Source organism: Cyprinus carpio, chromosome A17 (genome assembly GCF_018340385.1).
Source record: "Cyprinus carpio isolate SPL01 chromosome A17, ASM1834038v1, whole genome shotgun sequence".
Taxonomy (NCBI): Eukaryota; Metazoa; Chordata; class Actinopteri; order Cypriniformes; family Cyprinidae; genus Cyprinus; species Cyprinus carpio.
The window spans coordinates 3909783-3925266 of record NC_056588.1 but is presented as its reverse complement, the minus strand read 5'-3'; the positions used below and the strand labels follow the sequence as shown (position 1 = coordinate 3925266).

General features: G+C 36.6%; 1 protein-coding gene across 5 annotated transcripts in view; it reads right to left on the bottom strand.

Moving 5' to 3' along the window:
* The window catches only part of LOC109048374 (neuronal PAS domain-containing protein 3-like), a 280671-nt gene that overhangs the window by 139400 nt on the left and 125787 nt on the right, over positions 1-15484 (bottom strand). For all 5 annotated transcript variants that reach the window (XM_042773582.1, XM_042773583.1, XM_042773584.1 and 2 more), the window contains one exon: positions 6217-6299. In XM_042773582.1, coding sequence (XP_042629516.1) covers positions 6217-6299 — 83 coding nt within the window. The remainder of the gene's footprint in view (positions 1-6216; positions 6300-15484) is intronic.

The following is a 15484-nucleotide window of genomic DNA, read 5'->3' as shown; positions in this document are numbered from 1 at the left end:
TATAGAACGGTGATTAAACTGAACGTTTTTAATGCATAAGCCTTGTCACACACACACACAGAGTGGTGTTCAGTACGGTCACACTATATATCTGTTATTCAAGAAACTTTTGAAAGGTTTAAAAAAAAAAAAACAGAAACTATTTGCATGGGGGTGGGGGGTTGGCACAGTGGTTAACCAGAAAAATTCAAAATGGCACGTCATGCCGAAAGGTTGCCGACCCCTGCTCTAGAACTAATGGCCCTAGCAAAGTCAAAATGGATGTACTGTATAGCTCTCAGACCAGGCCCTGACATCCCTAAAACCATCTGCATGTATGAGAGGATCTTGACATCTGGAGGATAAGGTGCTTTGAGGTGAAGAACACCCTCCCTGCGTGCTATTTTCCTACTCTGCCACCTTCTACCTGATCTCACCGAAGAGCCAGAGAAGCGTGATGGTGATTCCTTCAACCTGCGATTACAGCCGGTGACAGCTGCACACAGACGGGCTCAAAGACACTGCCTCGCTCCGCCTTGATGTTATGCAAATGTAAACAGCTGTCATTTCTAAAGCTGTCGTCTTTGCGCTTTCCTCCGGTGTGAAGATCGAAGGGTTTTCAAAGTCTCTGTGTTTTTTTTTTTCACTCTTCTCTTTTTTAATCCCAGCCCTATTATCACAAACAAGCCAAAAACAACAAAGACAATGCTCCAAAACAAACAACAAGAGAACGAAAGAGAAGAAAGTAAACAAGGAGTTGATGAAAGATTGAGTGCTGGAACCTGAAGCTGTGAGACATATTAAGAGGCGTTTGGTGTCCTGTCACCCCATCACTCGCCACAGGTGCGTGCACACTCACACACACACACACACACACACACGTGTGCGCAGATGCAGGCAGTAATTAAGGCTCCCTGTCGATCAGTGTCTCTGAACACTTTTCATCCTTTATCACTAAAACACATCAGAAACCACCGATAAGCAATAAACAACAGCGCTGTTAATTTGTTCAGTGAAGATCAGAAAGTTTCTGACATGCTGTCTGGCACATCCCTGTTATGAATGCAAAAACAGCGGATGCCCAAATGAGAGCGATCTGTGTCCGCATAACAGCAGAAAACTCCACAGATATCCACAGAACTGGAACGCCCGCCACAGTCTGCACATTCTCCACCCTGTTATGTGGTTGTTTATTAAATATTTTGGCACATTTGACTATGCTTTCATACCAATAAGTCTATAGTAGTAGTTTAAATATATTCCCTTCCAAAATCAGAACAGAAAATGGAGTTAAAGTCTGCAGATTCCATGCAGGCCAGTAGTCCTCAACCTTTTTGACCTCCACAGCCTTCCATAGTCTTCCATAGTCCATAGTCAACCATATTCAAAGGCCCATGACTTTTATAGCTGCTTGTCATTTACTAGATAAGGATTATGGATATATATACAGTAGTCAACATTTGAAGTGGTTCAAAACCTATTATCAAAGTTGTCCTAAAACCAAAACGCGTCCTTGTCTTAGGACAACTTTGACGAACTTTTACATAATTTTTTACGCAATTTCTACCGGATAAAATACATATTTTATGCATATATATATATATATATATATATATATATATATATATATATTATATATATATATATATATATATATATATATATATATATATATATATATATATATATACACATACAGTATATATATCATAATTTTTTACGCAATTTCTACCGGATAAAATACATATTTTATGCCATTTTATTAATTGTCCAGGTCTAGAAATGTTTTTTTTTTTACATTTTTTTATTACAATTCCTTACAGGATTGGTTGTTGAGGGGGTCACTAAAATAAGGGATATCTTGTTTTGTTGTTGTTGTTTTAGCAACAATTGTTTATGTAATAGTTTTGTCTTATATAAAAGGGTTAGTTCACCAAAAAATTAAAAATTAGCCTCAAGTTATCCTACTGCAGGTGTATATGAATTTCTTCTTTTCAGACATTAAGCACCTTTAAAGATCAAAGACAATTTTTAATATAACTCTGACTGGATTTGTCTGAAAGTAGAAAGTCATATACACCTAGGATGACTTGAGGCTGAGTAATTTCTGGGCTAATTTTAATTTTTTGGTGAACTTACCCTTTAAATCAATTGAAGCCATACTGAGGCCCCCCTTAGAGGTTTGCTGAGGTCCCTGATCTAGGCCTACTCATGTGAATTATTGCATCACTTTATTTCTTTCTTTATTTTTTAGACCTTATATTAAGATAGTAAAAAGTGACAAGAAATTTATTTATTAATTAAATAAATTCATTAAAAATTAATTTGTAACACAGGTCAGCTGTTCCCCACATGAGCACTACAAACTTGCTCTCCTTGAACAATGGATCTGAAATACAAATTCTTCACAAATACCTACTGTATAGATAGATTTTGCATGCTTGAATATCATTCCATAAGATAACACAATATCAAACCAAGTGGCATTTATATGAAAAAAAGATAGCACAAGCACTTTTCAAATTAAACTATTCACAAAATAAGTTATAAATAATGGTGAAAAAATTTGAAAATATCACTTTGTGTTTCTAAAGCAAACTTGAGGTAAACTGACTTCATGCAGTTGAAAAAATAGTGATCAGTTAATTAAATGTAAATGCAAAAGGACTTAGTAAAAGAGAGTGCAGTATCATATTCTTGCAGGCGACACTGGATTTAATGTTTTTTGAAGCACTACTCATCTGATGGCGGTCAAGGTCAGGTCGTATGGTGGCTCCCAAAACATGTGTGATCATTTAGCGGCTTTGTAAGCTATCCATTAACTCACAGCTAATTTACTGAAGAGTCTTATCTCCCAAAAAGAACAGACAATGGTTCAGTCTCTCTCAGTGCTGTGTGTCTATGACCATACAGTGCTTTTGCCCTTCACAGGCAGCTAAGCTCTCATCTGCCTTAAAACCAAACCCAGCATCTGTGATTCATCTCTTGCTAAGCATGATCGGGGGGATATAAATGCTATTATTTAACCGGGTGGAAGCGTGGAGCGCTTTGACAGAGGACTTCTGAGCTCTCCGCTAATGACCTAGCGCTGCTGTCAGAATCAATCCGGCCCGCTGCCCACGCAAATGACAATGCACTGTGGAAGTGGACATAACGGTCATTTCTGTGGCCAGGAGTGCTGGCGCTGCCCTTGCTGACACCACTGGGACAGTAACACTCTCTGGCCAATAGAGAGGCTATTGGAGGAAGAGTAGGGTGCTAAAACACAGAAAAAAGTCTTAAAGGTACAGTATCAATTTATTTACTGTTGCAAGAAATCTTGCAAAGTAAATATTCTCTGTTTTGAAATTGGAAAATACTGTTCTGTATTGGACCAGAAACAGGCCTTTTTATTTGTGAGTTGTGGCAGAAAAAGTCACTATTGATATTATTGTGCCATGCCTTTAAAGAGTAGAGAAAGAGTAGAGCGCCAGAACAGCTGCCTTCACACAGACCTGCATATTAAAGCAGCTAATTGATTATCTGAGTTGACAAAACTGGGTGCTTAATGTGTTCAAGCTTATTTGTGCACAAACAAAGAGGCACAGAGGGTTTTCTGTGCTGAAATCTGGTCACTGGGTCACATAACAGCAAACCACGAAAAGAAACAAGAATTTAATGACTTTTTTTCAACTATACATATTTGTAAAGCTATCATACATTTTAAGAACCATACATTCTTTTGCAAATGGCATTTGCAGCACATTTTACTTCTATAGCGTGATGCAAAATTAAAATGGGACTCGATTTTATACAGTATGTCAGAATTTGACTGGATTGTGTAAATCAATATCAGTCAATCAATCAGAATCAATGGTCAGAATCATTGGTTACATTTTTTTTACAGGTACATTCACAGTTACTGTGGGAAATGCAAAAATCCAGTAATTTAAATGGACTCAACGCAATCTGGAGTTTCTGATGAAAGTTGAGTTTACAATAGAAAGCTGCATAGTTTAAAAGTGACTTCTGTGTGAGTGGTGTGTTTGACAATTGACAATGGACCCTTTTTAGACCAGAACACTTTGATGAAATTTCATTAATGTGACAAAAACTTTACTGAAGAAAAGTCAAATTTGAGAAAAAAAAAAGGAAAATGAAAATTGATGAATCCTTCACAATTAAACTAGAAACATGAATTTAAAAAGTAAATGGGGCTCATTTTAATTTCATGTTGTTTTTATGTTTACTGTAAAGTGTGCCACTTTGACATAACCTTAAAAACAGTAAACAGTATATAAAGTCTGAATGTCATCAATTATTCATCTTCTAAACTCTTTAAAAATAAAGGTTCTTTATTGGCATTGATGGTTCCATGAAGAACCTTTAACATCCATGGAATCTTTCAAATCCACAAAAGTTTCTTTATAGTTCAAAAAATGTTCTACACACTATGTTTTTTTTTAAAGAACAGTTCACAGAAAGGTTCTTTGGGGAACCAAAAATGGCATCACTGTGAAAACCTTTTTTTGAACCTTTAATTTTAAGAGTGCACTACACCTGCCACATGAAGAAGCTCTTGCATCTTCTAGCCGATTATCTTGCATCTTGTTTAAAAGAGGCCAAGTCACCATTACTAGTTCAGAAAGAACACAGTGAAGTGGTATGAAACTGTAATGTTATCAACAAACCTGGAACTATTTCATACTTCAAAATTAACCAATTAGAAACCAATATCATTATTAACCAACCAGAATGAAGAACTCGATGCTGTCGTAAAACAAAACTATAATATAAGTCAAACAAACATACATACCTATGTACAGTACCTATGTAAAAGCACTTATGTATGTGTGTGTATTTATGCGAGCGTCCATTTGCAGGTGAAGGCCGGTAAGCAGCTCTGCCTCCACATTCTCTTTATTAAATGCTATCAAACACGGTTTAAGCTGTCTAAAATTAGCCTTGGCGCTCAACAACTAATGACTGCCTTGCATCCATTATTAGTTCATTTTCTTCAGATCAATCACCAGCCGAGCATGCTTTTTTTTAAATGTCATCCTAAAACTTTTCACAATCAATTAAGCTGAAGATTAATGGGGACAATTTGCCAGGAACAAGTCCTTCCTTGAAAAGGCCACGCCTCAACAGACTTCCAGCCTGGTATTGGTGTTAATTATAAATTTCCGCTTTGCTGTCACACACTTAACCTGTCGTAAGGGAACAGCTCTGGGAGTCCAGGGACCAGCGAACCGCTATTTAAATATTCCTAATCCGCTTTTTTGGACACAGGTGACTGGTGTAAATTGTGCTTTTCGTTCTGCGTCATTAAAATGAATTTAAAAGGAGATCAGTGCTGTAGCTAAGCATGGATAAAAAAATAAAAAAAATTCTCTCCTATGAGGTGAAATAAGAAAATCACCCCCTTGAGCTTTCCTGAAACACTCACACGCTAAACAGATCAGAGACGCCACATATATCCTGAGACAACAGACCTGTAATCTCTAAACACACACATTACTACATCTGTGACGGATTTCATTCATCCAGGTCATTGTAGAATGACTGCTAGAATTTATGAATCTGTTCATCTGCTGTTCATCTTATGAATCTTATGAAACAGATTACTAATTGTCTGACGGACGTCAAAGACGTCCAAGATGTGGAAATATAACTTTTCATGCTGCCTTCAAGTCCTCCTTGGAGTTCTGTATTACTAATGAAAATCATAAATACATTAACTTATTTTGGTCAGAATATAACAAGTATATTGGACAATTTCATAGTTTTGGCTCTTTTTCACATCTCTCTTGTAAAAGTGCTAGTAAAACAAAATGAAGTGCACATTAAATTGACATTTTTATGCTGCCACAGAAAATCTGGCAACTAGAATTGGTAATTTCTAGTATTTACTACAGTTATTCTTCATAAGCCCTCCGCAAATGGCATATAAAATAATTTGCACAGTCTACATTAACTGATTCAACTGAAATGTAAATTTGACCAATAACAATTAGCTTTAGGTATGATTTTTTTTTTTTTTTTTTTTTTTTTACTGAAACAAGCTTAAATCAGATGTCAGGGCTCAAAGAAAATCTACGAACATTAATGTAATGATCATGTTTATTTATCTTGACTTGAAGGCAGTGTAAAAAATGTTAGCAAACCCAATGTTGATCTCAAGTTAGTCTCAAACCAAGAACATCAGGGTGTTTTGGATGAACAAAAACAGTTGAAAGAGTTCAAATCTTATCTTACCTGCAGGATGTGGCTGCCAAGGTGAGGCTCAAAGATGTCCGTGGCAACAGCGCTGGGGCTCCGCCTCCGCTGGGAGCCGATAGCTGCGGAGAGAAGCACACAGCATGAGTACACTCGTGTCGGCATGCGCACGCACGCTTCGCTTTAAATACAAACCAACTTGGGAATGGAGTCCACCTGTGTAATTTTAAACAGATACGGTAAACTGTTGAACAAACACTTCTGCCCCAATAATACTAAGCCCCCGGTACTGTAAATACACAGATGCAAATCAAAGCCTCAGAACGACTCCCTTCTGCATATTCAGCCGGGCTCAGCGCTACAAAGCCCTCTGTTTATAGCAGCACTAATATCGCCACATCCATTGAGCTGCAAAGCACCCAGAGAACAGCGCCCTCAGGGCATTTTTTCCAAGTTTCCAACTTTAAAGTCGACACAGGCTCTGCTAAAAAATGGCCTGGGGTGATTTCAAACTTAACAGACCTTGTCCCACCAGAGCTCATTATAGAGAATTTTATAACAAAGTGCTCTGTACTTAATTTTCCAAGCCTAGCCAGGCGTTCGGGTAATGTTGCTGAATTAAGTGCAATTAATGATGTAATAAAGCACTGAATGGCCATTAAGGATTCTCAAGGACCAGCAGCAAACAATGCTTTGCAATTTGGGGAGGGCGCAACAGGGACAGGAGGACGTCGTGCCCCAGGTGAGCAGCATGAGAGGGGCCGAGACACAAATGAGAGGCCTCTGTCCTTCAGAGAGCCTCAAGCTGGGTAAACACACTTTTCCCCTCCGGTAATGCTTTCAGCGGTAAGCCCTGTGTCCGCCCGGAAGAACATTCATGCCACAACATGAGCGGGAAGGGCAGCGGCAGCTGGAGGAGGGAGAGAGTGAGAGATGGGCTCTCAGCTCTGTCCCTGGAGTGCCGGGGTCAGTAGTCACCACTACGGGTGGAAACATAAACAATCCTGAGCCGGTGGGACTCGGACACGACGGCTCGCAGCGCACAGCAGAGGGAGCTCTCACGCCCTGAGGATCGCACAGAAAACATGCACACATACCTGCACATCAAACACAGCGTGACACACGCATTCATGCACATGCAATCAGAGCAACTTGGCACTCAACACACATGTGCTTAATAACGCACTAGAGCTTTTGGGACAAACGGAAGTCTGTTTGATGTTAGAGTTTGGTTTGAAATATTTGGCAACCCAAACAGGTCCAATATTGGCACTTGCCAATAAAACTGTAAATCAATGAATAAATAAAATTAACCTACAGTAGGTAAAATACATAGTAACATTTACTATGAGTTTTTCTTCCCTCTAAAACTATGTGGCAAACGTGTAATATTATGTGTGTGTAATATAATAATATATATGTGTAATATTCCTCACATTAAACAATAAATAAAATAAAACAAAATAATGAAAAAGAAACAAAAAGAAAAGAAAAAAAACAAGTCCCGTAAAATATACAGAATAAAATAAATAAATTAAAATATAATATAAAAAAAAAAAATTTAAAAAAAAAACAGAAAATAAAATAAGCAACCTGAATCAAACCCAGTGTGAACAAAACATTTAATGTGCTCTAGCAGACATCTGAACCCAAAAACTAACAGTCCAAGAAGTCAATGAAGAATACACCAAAGTTAAGAGGTCACTTGACCCGCTTCATATTTCCCTCCTCCTCCTCCTCCTCCTCTCTGTACTTAAAGATGACATCTCCAGACAACAGCTCTCATCACATAAGGATCCTTACTTAAGACCACTGCATAGCGACACGTCAGCCACACGTCCTTCAGATTCCTTGACCTTGAGCAGCTTTTCAAATTATAAACTCTGCACTTAATATTTCATAATGAAAAATGGGAACATGTTGAACCACAGATGAGCTTATCGAAACAAAGTACAAACCAAGTGAGCTTAATCTTAAAGCCTAATCTGTGGTGTTTTACAGACTCTGTCAGATGACGTGTCAAAGTTTCAACAGACTTATCAACACAAACAGGATGCATTTGAAAACCAGTGTAGACAGATCCATGATTTTAAGACATTTATAGACAGCAAAAAGCAGCAAGTGCATTGAAAATAGCAAATAAAGGCATCTTAAATGATTCTCAAGTCCCCTGGTTTCAGTACACTCAGTACTGTCCAACGACTGTGTCGCCATCCCTCTGCACAGCCACCCAAGCAGCCAGAGAGATTAATATAATTGCATATTGATCTCAGGAATTATGCTCTATTAATCTGCTTCATTTTGCTCATGACGCAAATGATATATGAATGAAGAGCTCGCGGGAGCACAGAGGCAACACAATGTCTGTCCTGCCATGATTCTCCATAATACATCTCCTCTAGTTTAGCTCCCTGCCACGGCAGATTGAGCACACACAAATATATTACGCCGGAAACACGAGCAAATACATCACGTTGGACCTAATAAGTCCCACACAATACAGTAACAGCACTGTAAAATATCCAGGATTGGTGTATTGAGTACTGGTATATTCTCAAATACATATAGGCTGATGCTATTTCATTCAGAGAATCGCCATCCCAAAACACAATATCCTTGAAGCCAATTCGTGAACATGCAAATGGACAGACCACGTCTGATATAGACTAATGGCATTTTATTATGAGACAATATTGTTTCCATTTGACACTTTCAATATGTAATGCTAGTCTTCAATACCAGCCACGCCACAAACAGCATTTGGTGCAAGACTGCAATAAATGCAATTTGTTACTCGTCGCAGTGGCAATTTCAAATCGCTTGCGCTATTAGAAAGTCAATTTAACTTTCACTTTTATAAGTCAACATTATTGCTATTGTTAATGAATTCGAAATTGGCAGCAAGGCATCAGACTGTCATTTTAAATCTGCAATAATTTCTCGTGAAGCTTAGACCTCTTATTCCCTAGTCTTGGATTATTGGAGCTAAATGGCGGTCCCTGGCTTCACCAAAGGCTCAGGGGAAGGTACTGTTACACAAATTGCCAATTCAATTAACGGAGTGTAGATGCTCAACTGGCAGCTGGCAAGCAGGATGGCTATTTTGGCAAGTGTCAGGCCTAATTCATCAAGCTGTCAATGCTCTCACGGTCGGAGGCCACGGACAACGTCAAAGCCGTGAACGGCACAATGGGAAGTCGCATAATCCTGTGAAACTCATGTGTTAAGGAATGCTAACTCAAATGCTAACCGGCGATCAGGCAAGGCCTTCAGGATCTAACCGGGACTTTGAATGTGTTTTCTGGAAACTAGGGAATATCAGTCAAGATAGTCACAACAAAACAGTTCTTAGTTCTTAGAATCACAGGATTCAGAAAGTAAATCTGTCCCTCGACACAACTCTTTTTGTACAGGCAATGTCTAATGTTTAATGTTCAATGTCTAACTCAATTCACACGCAAAGAGGTTAGCCAATCAGAATAGCTATATAAAGTCATTTGCATACATAATTCTTACATTCACAGCATGTTTACTTCAAGGGTGAGAAAGAGAGTGGAAAATATTCACATAAAACTAAATTAAGACTTTTAAAATTGAAAAGAAAAATGATCAAAAATAGTAGGATATGGCCCCTTTAATGTAAAATCAGCTCACAGCCATTTTAACTTGCATAAATGAATGCATTTTTAGTTGATTAAAGGTATTTCATTAAAATGCATTACATTAAGGGTGTTTTCATTACAATGTTGGGAAAAAAAGGAATAATATAAATAAATAAAGATATTAAGGTATTACATTGCATGATATTATTTTAGGGTTCTGTTCAGACATATTTATATGAAGAAACTTTTACTACAATTAAAAGTTTACTTTAAAATAATAAATAAATAAATAAATAAATAAATAAATAAATAACTTACAGTTCCAAAAAATGTTGAATCAGAGGTGGTCTCAGGTGTGTTTTGGTGTGAATCTGAGCGTGATTTCTGAATTCAAATCAAAAAAACAAAACAAAACAAAAAAACAAACAAACTAAAACTAAAGATCTTTCACAAATGTATTGATTCATGAAATGTACCGTTACATATCAGAATGGAGTGGTTGGAGGAGAGAAAATGAATAAGTAAGAGGGATTCATAACGTCATGTGAAAAGAGAGGTGGAGTAAGTTAACTTTCAAATAAATCATGCACAATAAGACCAGGAGACTACATGGGTCCACTGATTTAAACTGAACAATGTCAGATTTCTCCCATGTTTCACCTGGTTCATTTGCTTCACCGTCTGCTCTCATTAAACAGGAGTGAGTCCCGTCACGATCAGGACTGAACGGCCCATCATGCACACACACCACAACATCTCGTGCACTTGTGTAGTTGCATGTAAAAGTGCTGTGAGTTAATGAAAAGATGAGACCGAACAGAACACAGCATGTTATTAGCTTATTCAGAAAATTACAGACTCTTCTTGTTTCATTGTTCAGTCGTCTTTGAACGCAGCAAACATCCCTCAAAGAGGAGAGCGGAAACCCAAGCCTACATTTCAGAGAAAAACTCTTCATCACAAAAGAGCCACGATGATATTCACAGGATTATAAACCAATACCACAATACTGAGAAACCAGGGCAAATGGAAATTAGAGTTCAACGTTTCACTGAATCCAACCCCTTCATCAAAGTCTACATCAGGGGAATTCAATTACACTTCCAAGAGCTCAAATGTCTACATTTTCTTTTCAAAAAAGGCCCAGAAAATCAAAACTTCAACAGTTTCAGGAACCAAATGGTCAGGCGGCCATAAAATGAAATAAAAATTGTGCATTTCAGACATATTCATCATAAATGTTCAAGGTGCCAGAAATAAAACTCAAAGGTAACAAGAAAAAGTTATGTGCCAAATAATATGTCAAAACAGAGTTACTATATATGATTGTATTGAATTTACACAGATATATGCACAGAATAAACAATAACTTGTTAATTAATGCATAAAAAATTATTTGAATTCTTAAATGGGTGAAACTTTAAATGCACTTTTTTAATATGTCATTTGCTCTATATCACAAAATACTGTACGCATCGACAATTCCACAGTAATAATCTATATTTTCTTACATTTCAAACTGTAAATCAAATCTTTCTTTCCCAACCGGTGTCTTTCAATCCATAATCTGCTCTTAATATTTTCCCAGGCCAAATCTCATTAAATAATTTACAGTGGTTGGGATAATGACAGGGCTGGATCGTTCTTCTCGCACAGGCCTCTGAATAAGTGATGCCCGTGAAGATGGAGGTTGAAACATTTGTTTTAATTAGTTTCTATTAACTGGTTTAAGTTTTCATGATGATGTGTTCAATAATCCATGCTCATCTTTTCTCCTCATTTATATCATCAAAATTTAAGCCACTTCATTCCGCGCTAATGACGCCTCGTTTACCCGCTGTCTCTCTCTATCTGTAGCTCTGCTCCAAAACCTGCCCACCAAAGACAGCTTTTAAAAGACCATATGATTTCAAAAATGACCTTTTTGTCTTTTAATCCAAGTCTATAAATGATTAGTCCTGTACAACTTCCTGTTCAATGGCTATACGTCAACACAATAATATTAATAATAATAATAATATGTATTATAATTATCAGTATGTTTATAATATATTATTATGTATGTAATAATACATGCATAATAATATTAAATAATAGCAATATTCATTTGGTTCAAAAATATCTCATTAATTTGTCTTTGTCAGGATTATAAAATTATAACTTAATCAATAATATAGAAATAAAAAATTATTATTTAATTATTTTAATATTTTGCTACTTCAGTAAACAATGTTTTATTTGTACAAATTTGTACAAATGTATATTTCACTATATTTCATTAATACAATTAAATAATAAATAGCAATGGCTCTCAGTAATGTCTTTGTTTTGTCATAAGTTAATCAAAAATATAAAAATGAGCAGCAGTATATAAGTATTTCAATATTTTGCTTAAAAAAGTATACAAGAACACTTGATTGATGAACTGATTGATGAGAAACAAATCTGGTTCATGGAAAAGAATGAACCAGTTCATTATAATGAATCAATTTTAGTAGGCTGAGTTTCATTACAGCAAAGAAATCTACACAGTGTAATAAAGTATAATTCAATACCAAAAAGTATTAATAAAACTAAAAATTAATATTATATATACACACACACACACACACACACAGTATATACTGTATATATATAATATATATAAAGTTTTTTTTCTTGGTATTTTGGTTGTTTCTGATACTGTGTTCTTTTATATGGTTAAATATGAAAAATATATTCTCATGATAATGCCCCTAAATTCATCATTCTGACACCAGTCCAGGTAATCAACAACTCAAAATCTGTTTATCTGCATAATTAGCTCTAAAAAACAGGAAGCCATAAGATCGATGCATTACAGAGCGAGTTGTGCATCCAAAGCTCTCAAACCCCTTCACTATTCTCAGCGCGACTGGTATTATCTCTGTGCCTAAAACACACGTACGGCGTGAATGCACATGGCACAAGTGGAAATCTCCAGCTCAATTGCTACGGAGATGTTAGATTACACCTTGAAGAGGCGCTCAGTGAGGAATAAATGCCTATGGAAAGCTTGTAGAATCTCTGAAGTCCCCGCTGAAGTGATTTGGTATTTTATCATTGTGCTATTTCCTCTCATCACGAGCAGAAACAACTGTGTCAGATATGGAGATAAGAGGGCCGGGGGAGCACAGGACACAAGCTCTCCAGCTGACAAGCACTGTCCACTCACGATCCATATCAAAACCGACGGAGAGCGAAACAGAGCGACATCACACTCACAGCTCGCATTATCCTCAAAGCAGAGCCATTTCAAGAACAAAAGCCATTCATTTTCACCGCTGCGGCAAAAAAATGGCAGTAAAACATGGTGAACATACACCTGCTGTTTTAACTGGAAAACCTTGAGAAGGCTGAATCGTGGAGGTGGTCATTTGACAGAGTGAAGCCTGCTGCCTGTCAATGCATTTCTGTCAAGTCATTCACAAACATTCCTGCTGAAAAAACTACTTAAACCACTGAAAAGTGGCCAAAACCCCTCTAAAACCAGCCGGCGGACCAGCCTGACCAGGCTTAGAGACCAGTTAAAACCAGCAGGCCTGGTTTTCATATATGCAATTAATCAAATAATTGCATAAGCTACATGAATATTTGCTGTGAAAAGTCCCTAAATGAAGATACTTCTAAGACATTATATTATGTAAATTCATTCATCATTTCTTTAAAAATAATAATTAAAAACAAAAAAATAACAAAAAATAAATAAATATTATTCTTAAAAACAATATTAATGAATAATATGTCGTCTTGAACATGAAAGCTTTTTTTTTTCATAATCATCCATCAAACTGCAGTAACTTTTTCCACCTTTAAAACAACTTTTTTTTCTAGTATAATCAAGGCCACATGGGTGGAGAAAAATAATTAGAGCTGTCAATCAATTAAAAGTATAAAAAATATTTAATTACATGACATGAAGCTGAATAATTAATTAATCAAATTAAACGCATATATGAATATTTGCTGAGAAAAGAACTTAAATTAAGATAACTCAACTTTTAATTTTTAAAACATTTAAATCATCATAATTAAATCAGTATTTAAATATTTTTGTAAATTTTTCAATGTATATATATGTATATATATATATATATATATAAATATATATATTTCATTAATCATAAAAAAATAACAATTCAATTAATAAAACGACCTTAAAATTACATTAACCAATAATATCAATCCAATTAAATCCTTTTTGTCTTGAACCTGAAATTACACCCACATTTAATCTTCTTCATGATAAAGAATTGTGCACCAGGTCAGTTGATTTCATGTTGACTTTAAGTCAAGGATGCTGTGCTATTCTCTGGTTCTCACGAGAGGCTGATGCTTTATGCCAACACCTCTGAAATGCGTATGGATCTTTATATCCTGAGAGTCCCGCTTGCTAAATGCAGCTATCGATAGTTTGCTCTGACAAGGAAAGGCAAAGGAGGACGAGATATTGACATTGACCAGCCCAAACCAAGGTCAAGTTCAGGGGGCAACACAACTGAATCAATACCACGGGATGAGCAAAAGAAAATAATGGGGGAAAAAAGCCTCATCTAATTTGGAAATGCATTCATTATGGCAAACCGCATTAAAGCATATGGCAGGCTGCCTGCGCTGCCCTCCAGTGCAGCCATACACAAAAACAATCCATTACTAAAGTGCAGCAGTAGGCTTCTCTTCAGAAACCCAACTGAAGCCGGCCAGGCCTGCAGGACATGTGCTGCGGGACAGCAGAGAACTGAACGCTGTTCCTTCTGACCTGAGATGTGTAGGAAAATATAACAAATATCCAACATTTCCTAGCTTTTTTCTGAAAAACTAAGCTTCATGATTGGTGGATTTGGGATTGCTGAAGAAGCCCCAGAAATCCTGAAGCACTTTGTCAGCACTTGACTATTAACTTTGCTTACACTGTTTAATAATTCACATGCTGATGAGGCCAAAGGAAGAAATTCTCAGCATGGAGGATCCAATCAAACAGAATACAATATTAAGACATTAACACAACCGCTACAAAAAATAAAACAACCTGTCGAATGAAAGACCAGACTTGTCCACTTTCCTCTAGTTCTGGAGCGGTTATTTATACTGAAACACAGAACGGCGGATGTCATGGCTGAGGTGTGTTCTGTGAAGGGTTGAAGGCACATCAAGGCCGCTCTATGTACCATAAAGTCTGTGTTTTCCAGACACTTTACTCTCACAGCTCACGACTGAAGCATTACATGTGTCTAACAAATGCGACACTAAACCTGCCCACCACACACTGTCTCAACACACACACATCAAAACGTGCACTGAAACGCCACCATGCTGTCTTCCACGGATGTCCTTGACTTCAATACATCCTACCTGCCAAAATGCTCAAGACTAAGAGAGTCAAGATGATTCTGTGTGAATGTGTAGTCATTAAAATAAAAAAGTGATCTCATTAGTATCTCAATTGTTTCTCCTAGACTGAAAATAATTCAATCTGCTTCTGAATTATTTCTCCTGAGAAAAATTCTCCAGTAATCTCACATGCATCTCCTCTAGAGTTCTCTAGTATATTATATTATATATTAATATAATACTAATTATATATTTGCAATGTTCCTGTGATGGAAAATCAGCGGCAATTAATTATTTTTAAACAGTCAAACAGAACAGTAGTTACTTGAAACTGATTCATTTTGAAACATTATAAC